This window comes from Aspergillus viridinutans (assembly GCF_018404265.1).
Source record: "Aspergillus viridinutans IFM 47045 DNA, scaffold_7, whole genome shotgun sequence".
NCBI lineage: Eukaryota > Fungi > Ascomycota > Eurotiomycetes > Eurotiales > Aspergillaceae > Aspergillus > Aspergillus viridinutans.
Window position 1 is genome coordinate 1,412,543 of NW_025091223.1, and position 19,971 is coordinate 1,432,513.

At 39.3% G+C, this 19,971-nt stretch overlaps 4 protein-coding genes and 1 non-coding gene across 5 annotated transcripts; 4 read left to right on the forward strand and 1 right to left on the reverse strand.

Moving 5' to 3' along the window:
* Positions 1 to 10,989: 10,989 nt before the first annotated feature.
* pbs2 (mitogen-activated protein kinase kinase PBS2) lies at positions 10,990 to 13,026 on the forward strand (the record flags this gene model as incomplete). Its single annotated transcript, XM_043272125.1, has 2 exons — positions 10,990 to 12,558; positions 12,625 to 13,026. The coding sequence occupies 2 exons, from the start codon at positions 10,990 to 10,992 to the stop codon at positions 13,024 to 13,026; spliced, it is 1,971 nt and encodes a 656-aa protein (XP_043128060.1).
* An 882-nt stretch (positions 13,027 to 13,908) lies between these two features.
* Positions 13,909 to 15,706, forward strand: glr1 (glutathione-disulfide reductase GLR1; the record flags this gene model as incomplete). Its single annotated transcript, XM_043272126.1, has 3 exons — positions 13,909 to 14,306; positions 14,376 to 15,208; positions 15,273 to 15,706. The coding sequence occupies 3 exons, from the start codon at positions 13,909 to 13,911 to the stop codon at positions 15,704 to 15,706; spliced, it is 1,665 nt and encodes a 554-aa protein (XP_043128061.1).
* A 275-nt stretch (positions 15,707 to 15,981) lies between these two features.
* Positions 15,982 to 16,086, reverse strand: Aspvir_008973. Its single transcript has one exon. It is a non-coding gene; the product is annotated as a tRNA-Pro (tRNA).
* Positions 16,087 to 16,660: 574 nt separating this feature from the next.
* Positions 16,661 to 17,440, forward strand: Aspvir_008974 (uncharacterized protein; the record flags this gene model as incomplete). The annotated part of the gene is made up of 1 exon (XM_043272127.1): positions 16,661 to 17,440. The coding sequence occupies one exon, from the start codon at positions 16,661 to 16,663 to the stop codon at positions 17,438 to 17,440; it is 780 nt and encodes a 259-aa protein (XP_043128062.1).
* Positions 17,441 to 17,907: 467 nt separating this feature from the next.
* On the forward strand, positions 17,908 to 19,598 carry Aspvir_008975 (putative serine/threonine-protein kinase; the record flags this gene model as incomplete). Its single annotated transcript, XM_043272128.1, has 5 exons — positions 17,908 to 18,170; positions 18,250 to 18,590; positions 18,655 to 19,004; positions 19,124 to 19,364; positions 19,417 to 19,598. The coding sequence occupies 5 exons, from the start codon at positions 17,908 to 17,910 to the stop codon at positions 19,596 to 19,598; spliced, it is 1,377 nt and encodes a 458-aa protein (XP_043128063.1).
* Between the last annotated feature and the right edge of the window lie 373 nt (positions 19,599 to 19,971).

Here is a 19,971-nt window from a genome sequence, read left to right on the forward strand (position 1 = left end):
AAGAACAATTCAGATAGTCAAAGGAAGATCAATAATAATAATACAAAGCAAAGTTTCAGGACACATCAGTAATGAAACAGCTCAGGCGACAGGCTGAGATAGTGATGATATAACCACTACCTAATCCTTTGTACGACCTCTAAAAGCTTCCAGCAATGGTTTAACACCGTTCTCGTTGACTTGATCAGTCATAAACGCCAATTCTGACGCAAAAACATGTGCCAAGGATCCAATCAGAATGGAAGGAAGCACATTCGGCAGTACAGAGGAGTGATTGGTTACTTCGACTCTCCATCAAACAGTCAACCTACCTTACGTACCTTAAGTACTTTTCTAATAGGGTACTTCTCTATCAGTCGTAGCCCACAGACTTATCTCACTTGAGCAACTCCTTTCCAATTTGATGTGGAATCTGCAGACAGGTACCTATCCAGTCCTTACTACCTCTCCCCCTGGCAAAAAGTAGTGCAACACATGACATAGTTTCCAAACGCGTCCACCAAAACATTAGATTCCTACCTATTTTCTATTACCACCCTATTAAACCTTGGACAAAATGAAAAAGGAGAGAGATATAGCAAAAAGGGCCTCTGTACTTGCCCTGACTGAAATTTCAGGCAATTCTCTTAGCACTGTAGCCGCGCAATCAGGCCTCTCAAAATCTACTATCTCCCGCGTACGGAAACGCGCAAAAGAACGTAGTTAGAAGCTAAATCAGCCTATTAAAGAAGAATTTCTTGCAAAAAGGCCTCGTTTAGGAAGGCCTAAGGTTCTCTCTAACTGAGATAAATATTATATTGGCTGTTTGATTCGAGATAATTGCTGTACACAAAACCTGGAGTGGAAGCAAATTTATGCAGAGGTTAAGAGTGTAAATCTAGAGCTTCCTAGATATTAACACACATTCCAAAATGCTGCATATAAGCTTGGAATTAATAGGTAAACCCTTATTATCTTTAAGACTAAGATTAGACCCTTACTAACCTCTCTGGACATCTCTAGATGGTGGTATTCCTGGAAACTATGACCTTTAGAAAAGCAGAAGAAGGCACGCTTAGAATGGGTAAAAGAACACAAGGACTGGACCTTAGAAGACTAGGCAAAGGTTATTTAGATAGATGAGATGTTAGTTTTAACTAGTATATAAGGCCATTAATATGCATCTATGACTAAATAAGAGAAGTAATCTTATCATCCAGATACTATATAAGAAAAACACTAGAACTACTTAGACTTTATATTCTAGGGGTATATCTCATATAATTTAAAAGATCCCTGCTATATATTCTATTCAGAGACTAAAAAAGAGAGGCAGGAGGCTGCCTCTAAGATTTCTGCATAGAATACAGAGGTTATACCTTAGTAAAAGGAAGCATTTAAAGGCGTGCAGATTCTTCAATCTATATCTAGAGATGGCTGACTAGCTAAGGTACCTTACCATATAAAAATCTATGGAAAGTGACTAATATCTGTCTATTCTTGATAGGGTAGGAAGTGAACATTCAGACTAAAGCTATTTCAGTAAAAAGTTAATGTTAAAGGCATTAACTGGTGGTGCTATAAGTAAGAAATCTTAGAGAAGAAACTATTTCTATATACTAGGGAGCTTCTTCAGTAATATAACTATATTTATATCCAGGAAGATAACACTCCTGGATATACTGCAGGCCATCTTTGTAAGGATCTATGTCGCAGGGTAGATAACCTGTTGACTAGGTAAGAATTAGTGATAATAATTAATAGAAAAGAATGATAGAGAGTAGTAGATTAGTTTATAATAAAACTAATCCTTATCTTCTTAAATATTAGATAAGGGGAATACTATTTATCTTTACTGTCTATCCTAGATGCATTCAGTAATGATTTAAAAGTAGCTTAAGGTATAAAAATAGAAGATTAAAAATAATTAGGATATAAGGGGTAGCTATATAATTAAGTAGCTAGGCTATAGCTAAGCCTTTATAATTATACCTTCTCTAGTTATAATAACTATCCTTAGTTAGAGTTATATAACCTTAAATTTTCCTAAAGAGTAAATAATATCATGATAGTTAATATAATATAATATTATTAATAGGGATAACTAATTATAGGATAGATATAATACTTCTATTATATTAGCTTTATATATTTTAAAATTTATTATATTCTTTGTTATTATGTACTGTGGTGTGGTAGTAAATAATATTATTATAGATAATAACTATAGTATATTTATCTTTAATTATATCTTTATTTATATTTTTTCTTCTTTTAATTTTATATATTAATACTTCTCTTTTATATTATAGTATTTTCTTTAGTATTATAGTTCTTCTTTATTTATTAATACTTAAGATTTAAGTCCTTTTAAATCTTATAATCTTTTTTTTATTTTTACTATATTTTACTTCTTCTTTATATTCCTTATTATTAAGTTTTATTATAGCTAATACTATTATCTATAGAAAGTACTAATATATATACTACCTCTATACTATATTAAAGAACTTTAACCCCTAAGGGGGCCTTTCTTTTAAAGTTAATTATAAGTTTATAGATAGTACTTCTATAAAGTATATCTAGTATAATAYCTAYTATTTACTCTATAAACCTATATATTATATTAGATTTATATATTATTTTAGTATTAATAGCTATTTCTAGGCTATATCTAGTATAGCTAGAAATGCCCTTAACCTATCTACTATTATTAAATAGTATACTAGGTTCTTTAATCTCTAGTATACCTAGGATCTAAGTCTTTTTAAGGACTTTTTAGTTACCCTTCTTAGGTTTATTAATATCTTTAAGAATATAGAGTAGAACTACTATTAGTTATATAGTATTATAGAAAAGAAAAAGAAATAGTATATAAGTTTTTAGATTAATTTATTACTATAGTACTATCTTAATATTAATATTCTTATAGAGTAATAAGTATAATAAGTTCCTTAAAGATTATTATACTAAAATAGCTTATATTTAGTACCTAAATACTAGAGCTACTATTAATAATTAGGCTATATATTATTTAGCTAAAGCTCTTTAACTTATATCTAGTAATATTAGATATATAGCTTAGGCTGCCTCTCTTCTCTTTTTTATAGAGGAAATTAAGATAATTAGTATCTATTTCTATAGTAATAAAATAGTAGTTACTAGCTAGATTTACTTAGCTAATATTAATTAGTCTTTTCCTTTAATACTTAAGGATATTTAAGTTAGTATTATATTCTATCTTTATCTATTATACTTAGCCTTAGCTAAGCCTTCCTGGTGCCTTTATATTAGTTAATAATAGTAATTCTTTTCTTATATTTCTATATTACTTCTTATGCATTAGTTATATTATTAATATAAATCTATTAATTATATTCTAAAGGCTAGTCTTTCTATTTAACTAAATAGTATTATTTATTTCTAATAATATAGCTATCCTTAACCTTTTTAACTTCTTATTTATTATTATCTTTAAGCTCTAGTATTAGTAGTAATTAATTATGCTTTACTTAATTCTATAGTTCTAAGTATAATATATAAAAGATATTATAAATTTAATTATATTTTATAGATAAAGTAAGATAATATACTTATAACCTAATAGTACCTAGTATATAAAAAGATCTAATAAAAGTAGGAGCTAGCTTCTTACTTAGAATCTTTAACTTAAGATTCTTTATTAATAGCCCTATTAGTTATTCTTTTTCTAATACTAACTTCTTATAATATTTATTATAGTGCTTTACTTATGTTTTACTAGCTTTATACTATTATTTTTTTAATTTTTCTTAAAGATCTAAAAGTTTTTATACTTATATTATTATAGCTAGGATCTCTCCCCCTATAGTGCTGTCCTTAGTATATATATAAAAGTCTAGATTATACTCTAGTAAGATTTTAAATAGGGATTTACTTAGTAATATATTAATTACTCTATTTATAGTAAACTTAGCTTCTCTTAGCAGAGTTACCTAGTTATTTTATTCTTTATTAATAAAATAATAGAGATATCTTTTAAGGACTTAGTTCATCTATTCTATTTAGCTATTAATTTAGGCATAAAATATAGTTAATAGTCTTTATTTAATCTTTATAATATAGTATAATTTTACCTAGAATTTACTAGTAAAGACTAGTCCTTAGTCTGAAATAATACTATTAGATAGTCTAAATTTTAATTTAACTTCTTAATAGAATAGTTCTGCTAGTTCTGCTGTAGTTATTATTATTAAGATAGAGAAGAGGAGTGATTATTTTAAGAATTTATTAACTATAATTAAAATATTATTAACTAGATTAATTTTATATAGTATTGTTGGAAGTCTAGTTATAAAATCTATTAATAGTTTACTAAATAGATAGAATAGTTATAGTAATAAATTAAGCTTACTATAAGGCCTATACCTTAGTGCTGCAGTACCTTAATATATTAGATATTCTTTAATATATACTTTAATATTATTTTATAGATTTATCTAGTGAAACTTTTATCTTAGTAAGGCTTTAGTATAGTTTCTACTAAAGTAACTAGCTAGTAGTTTATTATAGTAAATACTAATTAATTAGTTCCTTAATTATTTAGTATTAGGCATAAATAACTTACCTTTAAATTATAAAAGATCTTTAGAATTAATATTCTAATATTTTTGCCCTATAGTATCCTACCTAATAGTAGTAATTTAGTATTAAGCCTTAATATCTTTAGTTTATAATTATTTAATTAAACTCTTAAGGTCTTTAGTAATTTTATATTTATAAATATTTTCCTTTTAAGTAGCACACTTAACTAAGGCTTATAGTATTAAATAGTTATTAGTTAACTACTATAGATTATCTTAGTAAATCACCTCTTACTATAGATAGTCTTTATAATAGTAGAGCTCTAATAGTATATTATCTAGCTCTAGTTTATAGTTATCTTAATCTTTAGTCCTTAGTAACTACATAGCAACCATTTACTTATGAATTAGTATAATAATATTATTATTATTAGACTATAGTATAGTCTAGTTATTATATTATCTTATAGATATATTAGTAGGGTTGGCCTTTCCCTTTTAATATTTAATAATAAAATTAAATAGTATTAATAAAATTAACTAATAGGCCTGTCTGCTATTTAACTTTAGTTATTTTATAAAACCTTATAGGTTAGTATAATTAGAAAGGACCTTAATCTAATATATAGCTTCTTTAGTATACTAATACTAATATTTAAAGAAATAAATAATAGTAAATAATTCTTTATCTAGTATTACCTAATTAAGTTTAGCTCCTATAAACTTTCTTAACTAGAAGACTACTAGATGCTATCTCTCTTATTTATCTAGTTAGAAGAGAATACTAGCTATATTATCCTTTAAGATATCTATCTCTATCTAAATTAGTAGAGCTAGATTAAAGTAATGTAATAGTAGTACTACTTAAAAGGCTATAATAAGTCTTTAAAATATAAGTTTTTTAATAAGATTAAACTTTACTAATCCTAGTTTCTTTTCTTCTTTTATTCCTCTCAGGAGATTGGTCAAAGATAAAGTAATTAAGAAATAATTCTTAATAAATTATTAGTAGAAATTATAGAAACCTAAGAAGACTTAGATATTATAGTAACTATAGGATTCCTTTTATATAATAATAGTTTCTACCTAGCTTATATCTATAGATACACTATTAGCTAAAATAATATATCCTAGGAATTTAATATAATTTTAGTAAAAGATATATTTAGAGGGTTTAGTATAAAGCTTTACCTTCTATAGTCTTTCTAAGACTTAAGAGATATATTTAGTATATTCCTCTCTTATTTAGAAGAAAATTAAGATATTATTAAGATAGGTAATATAAAAGATATTAAGAATATTATATAAGGTAGTATTAATATAATTCTAGAAGGTAGCTAGTATATTTATAAGACTAAAAAGTATAACTATATACTTATAGTAACTATATTAGATATAAAAGGCTATCTTCCATTCATCTCCTTCCTTAATATAGATTTAATAATATATATTTTAGATATTAATCTTACTAAAGTATTTCACCCCTAAGATTTAGTTAAGAATCTCTAATATAAGAGGTAATAGGTACTAATTCTTTATTATTATTTTATTAAGTCTATAGTAATTAATATATAGTCTTAACCCCCTATCCTTTTTTAGGATAAAGAGAATAGGGGCTCTAGTAGGGCTTTTAGAAGGTTAAATTCTTCTATATACTATATTCTTATTAAGATACTCCTTTAATTCATAAAGTTCTGCTTAGAATAAGGGATATAGTAGACTAAATAGTAATAATTTATTAGGTTTTATTTTAATAGTATAATTCTAAGAGAAATAAGAGGGTATAATCTTTAATTTCTCTATTAAGAATATATTATAAAATCTAGCTAATTCTAGAAGTATATTTTTAAGAGAATAATATTTCTAATTCTTTTTTTTCTTAGAAAGCTATACCTCTTTAGGTAGCTTAACTAATATAAATACTATTATATAATTATAATATAGTTTCCTAAACTTTTAAGGGGTGGTTAGGGAGAAGGTTAATATCTTAAATTATTATTAATACTTTTATAGTAATAAGTAGATATRGAGRTCCTATAATATAGTTATTAAAAAAAGAATAGGACTTYCTTTAGGTTATAGATCTTAATTAATARYTATATAAGCTTATTTAAAACTTTATTTATTACCCCTAGAATTATAGGTAATAATAGGGACCTTCTAAACCCTATAAGTAGGGGTAATAAAGTTATTAACTATCCTAATAATAGGAGTAGTAAGTTTAGCTTATTATAACTTTTATAATTTTATAAAGATAATACTAATAATATTAACCTTAGTATAGCTATTAAGATTAGTATATATTTTAAGGCTATTAGGTAGCTATATTAGAATATAGAAATAACTAATAGTCCCTACTTCTAGGTGGGAGGTTAGAGGTATAGATTTTATTCTAATCTCTTATTATTTTCTATAATTAATTAGACTTTAGTATTCTTTATAATATATTAGTTAGTAAGATATTCTTTACTACTATATTTATAATATTTTAAGGGGTTCCTATCCTTATTAAGTTAGTTTTATTTAGATTTCTTAAACCTTTTAATATTACTTTAGAAGTATTTTAATAAATTACTATCTTAAGGTTTTCTAATATCCTTCCTCTTCTATTTTTATTATTTCTATAGAAAGGTATAATATTTTAAAGCTATAGATACTATTTTATCTTAAGTATCTAGTAGCTTCTCTAGATATTCTTAAATATAAGTATATAATTCTAGTATAAGGCTACTAAAGAAGGCTAGAGCTTATTACTTCTTATCTTATTAAGGAAAATATTATTCTAGGGAATCTAGATAATAATAAAATTCTCTAGGATCCTTATCTAGGTATTAATAAGCCTAATATAATTTAATAATAATATTAGCCTTAATAATTTTAGTATCTTAGATTAGACTTAAGGTCTAGTCCTTAAAGAACTACTATAAGTTTTTAGTATTTTATTATCTCTCTATTAGTATTTTATAAATTTTAATATACTATTACTGCCTGCAGGTGGAATCTATTTATATAATAATAATAATAATTTTAAATTTATTAGGGCTATATTTCTTTAGGGCTTCTTAGAATATATATTCTATATCTTAGAGCTATTCTTCTCTTTTCTAGAGTAAATATTTAATAGTAAAGATAGGAAGATTCTTAAATTTAATTTCCTACTTATCTTCTATTAAAGAGAAGGTGTTATTTTAGTAAGAGAGTTATTTAAACTTATTAACTCTTTAAATCTATTAAAGGTATTTAAGTTTAGTAATTTATTATAGAATTTATTATAATTTAGCCCCCTTTAATTCTTAAGATTAATTAGTAGGAGTAGAGGAGTTACTTAGATTAGAAGATATTTCTTTAATAGGACTATATTATTCTACTAGTAAAGAGGTAGAAGTAATAGCTTTATAGTAAAATTTAGTAGGTATTATAACTAATACTTAGGTAGTTAAAGAAAAGAAGGATTAGAAATTATAAGGATCTATATTATAAGGTAGATAACCTATTAACTAGGTAAGAATTAGTAATAATAATTAATAAAAAAGAATAATAGAGAGTAGTAGATTAGTTTATAATAAAACTAATCCTTATCTTCTTAAATATTAGATAAGGGGAATACTATTTATCTTTACTATCTATCCTAGATGCATTTAGTGATGATTTAAAAGCAGCTTAAGATATGAAAATAGGAGGTTAAAAATAATTAGGATGTAAGGGGTGGCCACATAATTAAGTAGCTAGGCTGTAGCCAAGCCTTTACAATCTTGATTATGCATGGCAGTGGTCAGGCCTAATAAAATATTAAATAATATGGCCTGCTGCTAGTCCAGATCTGAATTACATTGAATTACTCTGGGGCTTCATGAAACAAAGATATTGGGCCCTTTCAAAAGCAGAATTAGAGAAACACTTCTTAAAAGGTTGGGAGGAGGTCCCACAGGAGATAATCCAGAAGTGGATTACAAAGATGCTATATTAAATTAAACAGGTTATTAGATTAAAAGGAGGTAATAACTATGATGATTAGATTTCATATATAAATTATATGGCATTCGATATTAGTTAGTTTCATTGATATTTCATCTTGATAATGGTTGATGATTTCAAAAGTTGATTTTAAATCACGTGTTGCACTACTTTTTGCCAGGGGGAGAGTTACAGGTGAAAATCCGTGGCATGTTGTACAAGGACACATAGGTGCATCGTCATTCTCTCACCACCACGCCGAGAGAGCAGGAAATTTCAAAAGGTGGTCCTACACCATATCTAGATACTGCAAGTTAGTTTGATGTCATCAGGATTATACAGCACCACAAGGCTTGATCGAGGTTTTCACTTGAACAGTCATTGAGAGCTTTATCTCTATCACGTCATGATCGGCACACACCTTGGATCCCTGCAGATACCTTAAAAAGTCCCCATTGTCTGAGAGCAGGAGTATATAAAGTCATTACTATCATCACTGTGGTCATTTGTGGCATACTCGGTTTGGCCGCACCTGACTCGAAAGAATAAGGAAAGGAACCTGAATTTTGACACTTTGATACCTAAATTGATTGTCAAGAGAAGAACCGCCGACAAGTTCTCTAGGTCGGACTGGCTCCCAGGCGCATTCCTGTTGCACTATTTGATTACCTCCTACCATCATCACCCGACATGATATGACTTCATCTGATGCAAGTGACAGATTAACGGGCTTGCTTTGCTGTCTATACTTGAATCAAGGTGGGAGAGTCCAGGAGCAAATATGGGCAATAATAAGCAAACAATCAACGGACTTGCACCCATTCCGATCCAGACAGTATGATTGGCTGATCACAATTGTGTCAAGTCAACTTGAAACATTCATGCATTGCACCATCCACAGCAGCGCCACAACGGGAGGACCTCAAGCGATCGGCAACATAGCCACCTCAGTAAAGCCCGCCAATGACAGCTCAGTTTGATCCATTCATCAATGCCTACCTACCTAGGTACCTTACGGACTACGGAGAACTGAAAGATTCGGGACAAGGATTTATCAGGGATGGACAGATAGCAGATATAATGTAGCACAGTATATAGCATCTGGCGAGGTGATAGTGAAAGAACACCAAAGAACAGAGTTTAATACCAAAGCTATATTCTCCAGGTAAACACCTGAGTGGGTGAGGATGAACTAATAACTTCGGAGGCTTGTGTCTGACGTAGTGTGGGGTTATCAGTTCTCCAGAAAACAAGATCAAACCTGCGCCATTAGATTACAAGCTGGTTATTGAGCAACAATAATGTGAGCTCCTTTTGACATGTGCTGTCAAAGCAAGAAATAGGCTACCTAGGTACTCTAGAGCTGTTGGATCAGTGACAACATCATAGTTTGACTGGATAGAAACGAGGGCACCTAATTTATCAAATTGAATTTGCTCCGTGGGTGTTAGCCATAGATCCGGACTCGCAGTTCCGTGTGCCGATGGTAAAATCGGATGGTTCGGTTCAATGCAGCCTGTCCTTCTTCTACTGTTTCATGGTGAATCTCATCTGTAAAGAATCAAGATTATGCAAGAGGTCGAGCACTAGAACTTTTGCAGGTTAGACTTGAGTAGTGAATCAGTGGCCAAAAAGAGTCGTTGATAGTAACGATATCTCTCTACATCAATAACAAATAATATTGCTGCCTCGTCCACCTGCTAAGGCGACACCCTTGAGCGCCTGAGGCCAACGATTGGCTGGTCTTTCTTCCCGCCAACGCACCAACGAGAGAAACGCATCCCCCAGTCATGGTATACGTATCTCCGAGTACGTGATTTATATGGTTGATGGCTGTTGGAGATGACTGCTTCCACTATTCTACTACTAATATCTCATTCCACTATCATAATTAAACTGGCATTCCGCCATCTCCCAAGTCAACCCAGGTTCAAAATAAACGTGCTCATTTCTTGATCAATCCTTGAACAACTGGAAATTTCTCGACCATCCACAGCCAAGATTTCCCAGTTTGCTTGGCTGCCACACTTGCCCCAGGCATAATTCCCTGGATCTCCGTCTTTTATCTCAAAAAACGCCCTCCCCCTCTTTCGCTTGGTCATAGTTCTTTCCTGTACCTTTGGAAATCTAGTCCGTTCGTACAATTACCCTGCCTTCCCCTCCCTGGCGTCTTCTCAAGGCACTGGGAGATTCTGCACGTATTCACATTACTTCGGTTCCATATATCCAGCCTTGTTTTCGGTATGATTCTTGCCCCGCGCTGAGGCAAACTGCCACTGTTTCCAAGACACCGCGGCTCTTCTACGTCAAATATCTAATCCTTTTGACAGTAGCAGTTTTCATTTACAGAAACTTCAATCTATCGCTTCCTTAGAAATCTAGCTCAATCTGGATTCTCCACCTTCCCTTCTTTCATGATCGCCATCCTGGGTGATCCGTGTTCCGATCGAAAAAAAGGTTCTCGAGACGGCACCCTCTTCCCATCCACTCCACGATGAGCGCGGCTACAATGGGCCCAGAACAAGAACCTGTCGCAGAGGTTCGGTCCTCTCAGGTCGAAATTGACAACGGATCCGACAACATAACGAACGATGACCTTTCCCCCTCGGTCACTGCTCCTCCGTCACTTACTTCGGTACCATCCCTTCGGCCGGACCGAGATATGACATCGGGAATAAGTGCTTCGTCAACTCATTTAGGCCAAATCAATGCGGCTCGGCGTAGTGCAGGGACGCCGACACGGCCACACGCCTCCATGAGTGGCGCGCAGGCGGGCGGTTTGAATCAGGACATCCTGGCCAAGATGAAGGCCTTCTCCCTCTCCAGACAGGGTGCTCCCCCGCATTTACCTCATGCTGTCTCTACCGGAACAATCCCTTCATCCAGACCGAGCGTTTCCGGTTCGCCAAGTCCGATAGGAGTGCCATCGCCTCCGATGGGAGGTGCACTTGCCGGACGCCTTCCCCCGACAGTACGCCCTCATGGTAAAAATTGGGCATCTTCACCCTCGGTGGCGGGAGCTTCTGCAGGTTCTCATTCGCCTTCACCGAAAACCGGCAGCCTGGCCGCAAAAAGAATGAAGCCAGGGTTAAAACTGTCAGATGCCACTGGCCCTGCGACTGGGTCTGGTGACAGCTCGCCTGGCGATGGATCTTCGGACGCATCTGGAGGGTCGGCATTCAGCAAATATTCGGAGTATATTGACACGAAGGCAGGAACTCTGAATTTCAAGAACAAGGCGATCCTGCACGGTGGCGGCGTCGAATTCTCGTCGGGACATAAATTCAGCATCTCGTTAGATGAGGTTGAGCGACTGGATGAGTTAGGTAAGGGCAACTACGGAACGGTCTACAAAGTTCGACATAGCCGGCCCCAGATGCGGAAACCTGGTATGGGGCTTCGCGGCATCGTTAGTCGCCCGACTGAGAACTCGACGCCGGATAGCACTACTGCGGCTAAGGCCCAGGACAATCTTTCCGGTTACATTATGGCGATGAAGGAGATTCGCTTGGAGCTGGATGAAAACAAGTTTGCCCAGATCATCATGGAGTTGGATATTTTGCACCGTTGCGTGTCGCCATTCATTATCGACTTCTACGGCGCTTTCTTTCAGGAGGGTGCGGTCTATATGTGTGTGGAATATATGGACGGAGGCTCTATTGATAAACTCTACAAGGACGGCGTGCCCGAAAACATTCTTCGAAAGGTCGCATTATCCACCGTCATGGGATTGAAGACCCTCAAAGACGACCATAACATCATTCATCGGGACGTGAAGCCTACTAATATTCTAGTCAACTCTCGGGGTCAAATCAAGATCTGCGATTTCGGCGTGAGCGGCAATTTGGTCGCCAGTATCGCGAAGACAAATATTGGCTGCCAGAGTTATATGGCACCTGAACGTATTGCAGGAGGTGGCGTGCAGCAGTCCGGCGCGGCTGGTGGTGGAACCTATAGTGTGCAGAGTGACATCTGGAGTTTGGGCCTGACCATTATCGAATGCGCTATCGGTCGCTATCCATATCCTCCAGAAACTTTTAACAACATTTTCAGCCAGTTGCATGTAAGTCTTTCTCAACCCCTTCTCAATCTATTCGCGTGGTCGAACACTTTCTGATGTCATTCTAAGGCTATCGTGCATGGGGATCCGCCAACATTACCAGAGCAAGGATATTCGGAAGAGGCGCATGCGTTCGTCCGCGCTTGCTTGGATAAAAATCCCAGTAAGCGCCCTTCGTATAGTACGTTGCTCAGACATCCCTGGCTTGCTCCCTTGATGCAACCCCCGACGGAGTCGAATGGTACCGATGCGACATCCGCCGCTTCGTCTGACGGCCAACCTGGCGGGCCCGATACGAGTACTGCGACCGAGGATGAGGAAGTGGCGGAATGGGTCAAGGAGCGAATTGAACGTCACCAACGGGGACAGCTACAAGAGTCAGAGAAACCTGCATTGCACACCGTTGCTCTGGATGCAGTGCCCGGTAGCCCTCTGCTTGATGATCCCTCCTCGCTATCATCAGTTTCTTAGGACAATCCTATCTGGTCAGCTCATCTCTTATAACACAGGAACATTTCATTCTCCTCAATAATTCCCCTTCTCTATCTTCTATCTTCTGTTGGATGGAGCGAGTGCATGAACGGAGGACTTGTTGGCGCGGGCGCCGTCAGGGCAATTCTCCATTTACTTCAACCTGCAAATCTGTCCTCATTGATGCTGTCGTTTTGCTTCGAACTCACATCTACGTGCTGCAAAGCTTTACTTATGTGTGATGGATTCCGAGATGTAAAGTACCGGCAGCTTGAATTCGCATTGTCTCCCATGTAAATAGATACATAACGTTTCGATACCCCTATTTCGGGTTAGATATTCTCCCAAAATAGGACAACCACATTTATCTCATAACGTTCTTGAAACCTCGAGCACCCGACTCTCTAAAGGATTTGTCATTTCTGTGCCATTCATCACCAAACGCTTAGCAATCAATCGCGTCACGTGTGGGTGCGATGACCGAATCTCCAGCCTCGAACGCCAAAATCAGCGCCTATCGGCGAAGTCGGCGTCCATCTTCGGAGGATTAGGAGACTCGGAAAGCGCCCGTCAATCTTATAAGATAGTCATTGAGAGGCAATTGGTCGTTGTGAACGGTTATCTGATTTCACTGCCTACTACTACCTCACATAGTAGTCGATCTACTCCGCTGACTTCTGGTGCGTCAGCAATCCGTATTCTCCGTCATCCACCACATCCGGGTTCCCCGCCAGCTTCAATCCTGGGAGCGTCCATTTAGCTCTCGATTACTTTGGCTAGCTTTGCACCTCTAATAGTCCGTTTCCCTCCTTCCTTTCTCCCCTCATTCGACATCCACCACCTGCAGAGGGGCAACAAAAAAACAGAACAACTGGACCCTCCATGCTCTCCCGCTCCTCGGTCCACATTCTGCTTCCAGCTCAAGCATTCAAACCTCGTGTGCCGCAACTGGTTTGTTCATCAACTATTATTCAGTCTGCTCGAGTCATTTCTACAGTTGCAGCTCGACGAGCCAAACCTGCGAGTCGAAAACTGGATTCTCCCACTCTGATTTCCAAGACAGCGCCCCGTCTCGCCTCTCTCTCTCGACACTTTTCATCGACTGCGGTTGCGGCGGACTCCACCAAGATGGCTCCTACGGACGTCCAACAGTATGACTATATTGTTCTGGGTGGTGGTAGTGGTGGTAGCGGTAGCGCACGGCGTGCCGCTGGCTGGTACGGTGCGAAGACGCTGATTGTCGAGAGTGGACGGCCTGGTGGTACTTGCGTCAACGTCGGGTATGTTTCGTGCCTTGCTCCCCGTGCGACCCAGGGAAGCGTGGAATATGCTAACTGAAGGGTCTGCAGCTGCGTCCCCAAGAAGATGACCTGGAATTTCGCTTCCATCAACGAAGCTCTCCACGTCGGCGAGCACTACGGCTACGACATCCCCAAGGACATCAAGATCAACTACCGTCACTTCAAGGAAACCCGCGACGCCGTCGTCAAGCGTCTGAACGGTGCCTACGAGAGAAACTGGGGCAAGGAAGGTATCGACCTCGTGCACGGCCGCGCCCGGTTCGTCGAGCCCAAGGTCATCGAGGTCACGCTCAATGACGGCCGAAAGACGCGGTACTCGGCGCCTCACATTCTCATTGCGACCGGTGGCAAGCCCATGCTTCCCCCTGTTAAGGGCGCCGAGCATGGTATCACCAGCGACGGGTTCTTTGAGATCGAGGAGCTCCCGCCCAAGGTTGCTGTCGTGGGTGCGGGTTACATTGCCGTCGAGCTAGCTGGTGTCATGGCCGCCGTTGGCGTGGAGACCCACATGTTCATTCGGGGCGAGACGATGCTGCGTAAGTTCGACCCTATGATCCAGAAGACGATGACGGAGCGGTACGAGGCGACCGGCGTGCGCATCCACAAGAAGCACGGCGGGTTCAAGGAGGTGCAGCTGCTGAAGGACGGCAAGGGCAAGGACAAGGTGCTCAAGCTGATTGGCAAGGACGGCTCGGAGGAGGAATTCAACGAGCTGCTGTGGGCTGTCGGTCGTGAGCCCGAGGTCGGGGATCTGGATCTCGAGATTCCCGGCGTGAAACTCAACGAAAGTGGCCACATCGTTGTCGACCAGTACCAGAATACCTCGGCTGAAGGTGTTTACGCCCTTGGCGATGTCACTGGCGTTGCGGAGCTGACACCAGGTACGTTACTTTCTTGTTTATCCGTCTGTTGAACAACGTGACTAAATACTTTTGCTTCGCGTAGTCGCCATTGCAGCCGGTCGCCAACTCGGCAGCCGTCTCTTCGGTCCCCCGGCCCTCAAGTCCGCCAAACTTTCCTATGAGAATATCCCTACCGTGGTCTTCGCGCACCCCGAAGTCGGCACCGTCGGTCTGACTGAGCCGCAAGCCCGCCAACGCTACGGTGACGACAAGGTCAAGGTTTATTATACCAAGTTCACCGCGATGTACTACGACGTCCTGCCTGCTGAGGAGAAGAAGAAGAACCCGACCGAGTTCAAGATTGTGTGTGTCGGTCCCGAGGAGAAGGTGGTCGGTCTGCACATTCTGGGTCTCGGCGTGGGCGAGATGCTGCAGGGTTTCGGTGTCGCGATTAAGATGGGTGCTACCAAGAAGGACTTTGATAGCTGTGTTGCTATCCACCCGACCAGTGCAGAGGAGTTGGTGACCATGCGGTAGATTCCAGTGAATTAGATCTAGACGACGTGAATACAATAGACATTGTACATGGAGATATATTCCAAGGGGTATTTATTGTCAGAACCATAAATTATTTAGAGACCTTGGCACATTATTTAAAACAAAAACTCAATCACTCCTATACAGTAAATACGTAATAAGAAATATATATATATATAATAAATAAATGTAATAAAAAATGTGAGGGACCGGCCAGCACCAACAAAACCCAACCAACAACGGTGGGAACAAAAAAAGTGGTGAAAAAAAGCAAGGGCCCAAACCGCGATTCGAACGCGGGCCTCATCCATACTGAGCTCTTTTGAGAGCCGAAGCCAACAGACCCCGAAGGATGAATCCTACCTCTAGACTATTTGGGCGATTCTATGTTGGTAGCGATATCTATAACTTATCAAGAGCATTTACATCAATAAGTACCCATTTTCTACTGTAGTTGAGGGCCGGTAAGGTAAATCAACAAAAGCGATGGACATTTGAGTATTTTATGAAGGGTAGAACTTTTTGAATGCTAGATTTTTGTATGTAGGTGTAAAGCGAAATTATGTTTCCAGTTCTGAATTACCTACTACTAGTACAATGCTTATGGTAGAGTATCTTATTTTCAATGAAGCGCAACGACGGCTATGTCTGCCAATGGGAAGGACGTTTGCTCCCTGGTCTCTCCTTCGAAGAGAATCACCGTACCTCCCTTCTGGCTTCTCGGAAATTGAACCTAGGGATCCACGCTCTCGCTTTATATCGTCAGGCCTGACGAGGCATGTCAGACTAGGTTGGACATAAAGGTAGGGGAGCCATCGAATATATTTTCTTGCACAGCTTCTACGGAGAGAACCAAGGGAGGCATGCAGAAGCATCTCGCTCAGGGCCTCAGGCAAAGGTTACGTGAGAAGAAACGCTGTCCCTCCTTGTTGCTCTGCAGTGAACCTGCCATCAATGTCTCCACGTCGCCGTCCCAAGATATCTCTCTGGGCCCGTTTCCGAACGTGGCTTCGCTACGCACACTCACCCCTCCGACTACGTGGTAGTCTCATCCGACTACGTGGTAGTCTCATCCGACTCGGACATCAGCACAAGTATCCCCTGCTCACGCTCCTGCGCATGTTCATCCCCTATCAGTCCTGGTTCTTCCCAATCCCTGGTCCATTTTCTCTCCGCGAGCTTATCGAAGATACAAAGAACGAGACGGGCATTATCGCATCTCATTTTGACGATATCCATAATCTCCGCGCTATTCCTATCTGGCGCATGCGCGACACGCCCCTGCGATCGATTTACCGGCTCTATGAGCTCCACCTCGCCGATCATTACGAGCTGGTGGGGTGGGAGACGGAATATTTCTTTTATCGGCGAGACTGGAAGCTACGAGACATACCAGACCCGAGAGATCCTGACCCGCTTCGGTATGCGATTGTGGCCTCCATTGTTGAAGAATTACACGAGGCAGTAAATTGGAGATTGAGTCTGGGTCTGCGGAGGAATCGAGTGCATGTGTATCGTGAAGAAGATGGAGACCCGTGGCCACCTTTCACTCCGGAGGAACTGCCTGACTGGACAAGGAAGGTGGCCCCTATTGATAAGAATCTACTGAGGCTGTCGGTGCCACCAGAATCACTGGATGCGCAGGGGAATTTGGTGCTTGAAGCTAATGGTAAAAGTCCCAATTTTGCCAGGCGCAATATTATCACAAACACGGGGTGGTTCTATACTATCTAAGAACAATTCAATTGGCACTCCTCGAGTTGTACTGTATCTGCCACTGGCATCTGGTGAGTACACATATTTAAACTAGAGGAAAGCAAGATTAATGACAGTTGGAAGATACTACGCAGAATTGCTTGGTGATATAAAGTTATTGGCTTGTTAATCATTCACTAATGTGCGCATAAGAAGCTAAGCCCAGTTGCAGCAGGTCTGGATGCATCAATAGCAGCTACATTAAACAGACAGAATTGAAGAGCCCCTATTTATCCATGTACTTTCATCACTGAGACTGAGGTAATCCACCAATATGTTCAGCATAAGCTGGCTCACATTCTTAGAATCTGATTGTTCTCCGACCGCCGCCAAGACTGTCTCAGCACTCGAGCCTACAGCCTCCTGGCGGCTATTTAGGGAACTTCGAGCTCAGCTTCCTGTACTTGACCATCTCCAGTGCATTCCAATAGCGCTTGCATGGCCCAATGTCACCTCTTCGGCGGCTGACCTTGACATCACGGCGTACTATATTCTCCTTCGCCAGAAAGTCGCGATGGCAGTTACCGCCCGACTCGGGGCCTCCAATTCCTCAGCAGGAACTTGTCGACGAGGAGGTTTGTCCTAACTACAATTCAGCGTCTTTCTACCCAGCAAAGCCCGGAGAAGTACTGGCCAACAAATTTCAACTACTTGTCAAAATCGGATGGGGATCACAATCAACCGTGTGGCTGGCCCGAGACATTTCAAGGTACCTATCCACATCCGTAGCCGCGCTTGCTACCTTCATGTTGACTGGGGAGAAACTGACCCTGGCCCTCACAATCAAGACTCAAATGGCAATCTGAACAAACAGTGGCCCTGAAAATAATCAACAGTAACAATGCTGACGATGCGCGGCATGAGAAGGAGATTGAAAGCCATATCTCGCAGCAAAATCCAGAGCACCGTGGCCGCGTGATTCTACGGACATGCCTGGATGACTTTGAGGTAGCTGGCCCGGAAGGGAAGCACATGTGCCTTGTGTACGAACCGATGAGAGAGCCTCTCTGGATTCTACTGAGGCGTTTTGTTGATCGCAAGCTTCCGTTGCCTATTGCGAAGGCCTATATCTACATCCTTCTTGTTGGCCTTGACTATCTTCACGCAGAGTGTAAAGTTGTGCACACAGGTGAGTGCTTATCGCAATTCTCCTGTGCCTATTCTGGATTATAAAGAACTAACCTACTTGTCAGATCTCAAGCTAGGGAATATCCTCATGAGCTTTGAAAACGACAACATTCTTACCAACTTCATTAAACGACAGCAACCGATGCAACGCAAGGTTGATGGCGAGAGTGGCCGCACTATCTACCGCTGCCATAATGACTTCGGTGCTCTTGACGGGAGAGAAATCAAGAATATGATTCCCAAAATAGCCGATTTCGGGCTCTCAAGAAGACTCGACAAGCCGTCTACTCGAGACGGAATGGTAGGAGAGCAACTTGGCATCTATCCCATCCAACCCGACTATTACCGTGCACCAGAGGTGATCCTTGGCTGCGGCTGGGATTTTAAGGCAGATATTTGGAATTTTGGTGTGCTGGTAAGACCCCTGTCACTGATTTCTGGAGGTGAATGTACAATACACTGGGTGTCTTGTTTCCCTTTCTTTTGGTTACAATCGCTGGCTTGGGCTTAATGCTAATAATCCTATTCGGCAAGTTGTGGAATATCCTTGGGAGCAGGGAGTTGTTCCAGCAGGTGCATGATACAAACGGCCGATATGATGCAAAGTCACACCTCGCAGAAATGATTGCTCTACTCGGCCCGCCCCCTCGGGCATTGCTCGCGAAATCAAAGGCCATGTCAGAGCACAACTGGCCCCAGCCTGTCACGAACGACACTGGCAAACTCTGCGACAATGCTCAAGAATTCTTCCTTGGCCCTTTCTTTAACGCAGAAGGTTGGTTGGCAAGTGTCCCATACATCAATACCTGGCATACTGACTGTTCAAGATGAATTCCGCTATAATGAATTGATCCCGCCCCGAAGCTTAGAGGACACAACCCCATTCCTCGAAGAGAAGGACCGAGAGGCATTTTTATCCTTTGTTCGAAACATGCTCACCTGGCTCCCGGAGAAGAGGAAGACAGCTCGCGAACTGATGGATCATCCGTTTCTCAAACTTGGGGGTTGATCAACAGCCCAGTTACCTTGGGAAATGAAGCAAACCCTAGGGAGTACCCTCCATTTGGAAATGACGAAATATAGGTGAGCCCAGAAGCAAACTTGGAAGTCACCATCACGTCAAGGCACACTCATCTCTAGTACAGTGTCCTACGGTAGGGGCCCTCGGGAAACTGCATGTAGACCTGGCCCGCTGGGACTCTTTTCTCATCGAGATGTTCAATTCCCTCTTGCATGCTCCTCTGTCCGCCTAATTGCCCTTCCCTGAGCTCCTCTGTCAGCTCCATCTGACGGTTCGTCCACGTGCAGTAGGCAAGCCTATAGGTTCCCCAGCCATGCCACGCGAGGAAAACTTTCCAAAAAGACAGCAAAAGATCAAAAAA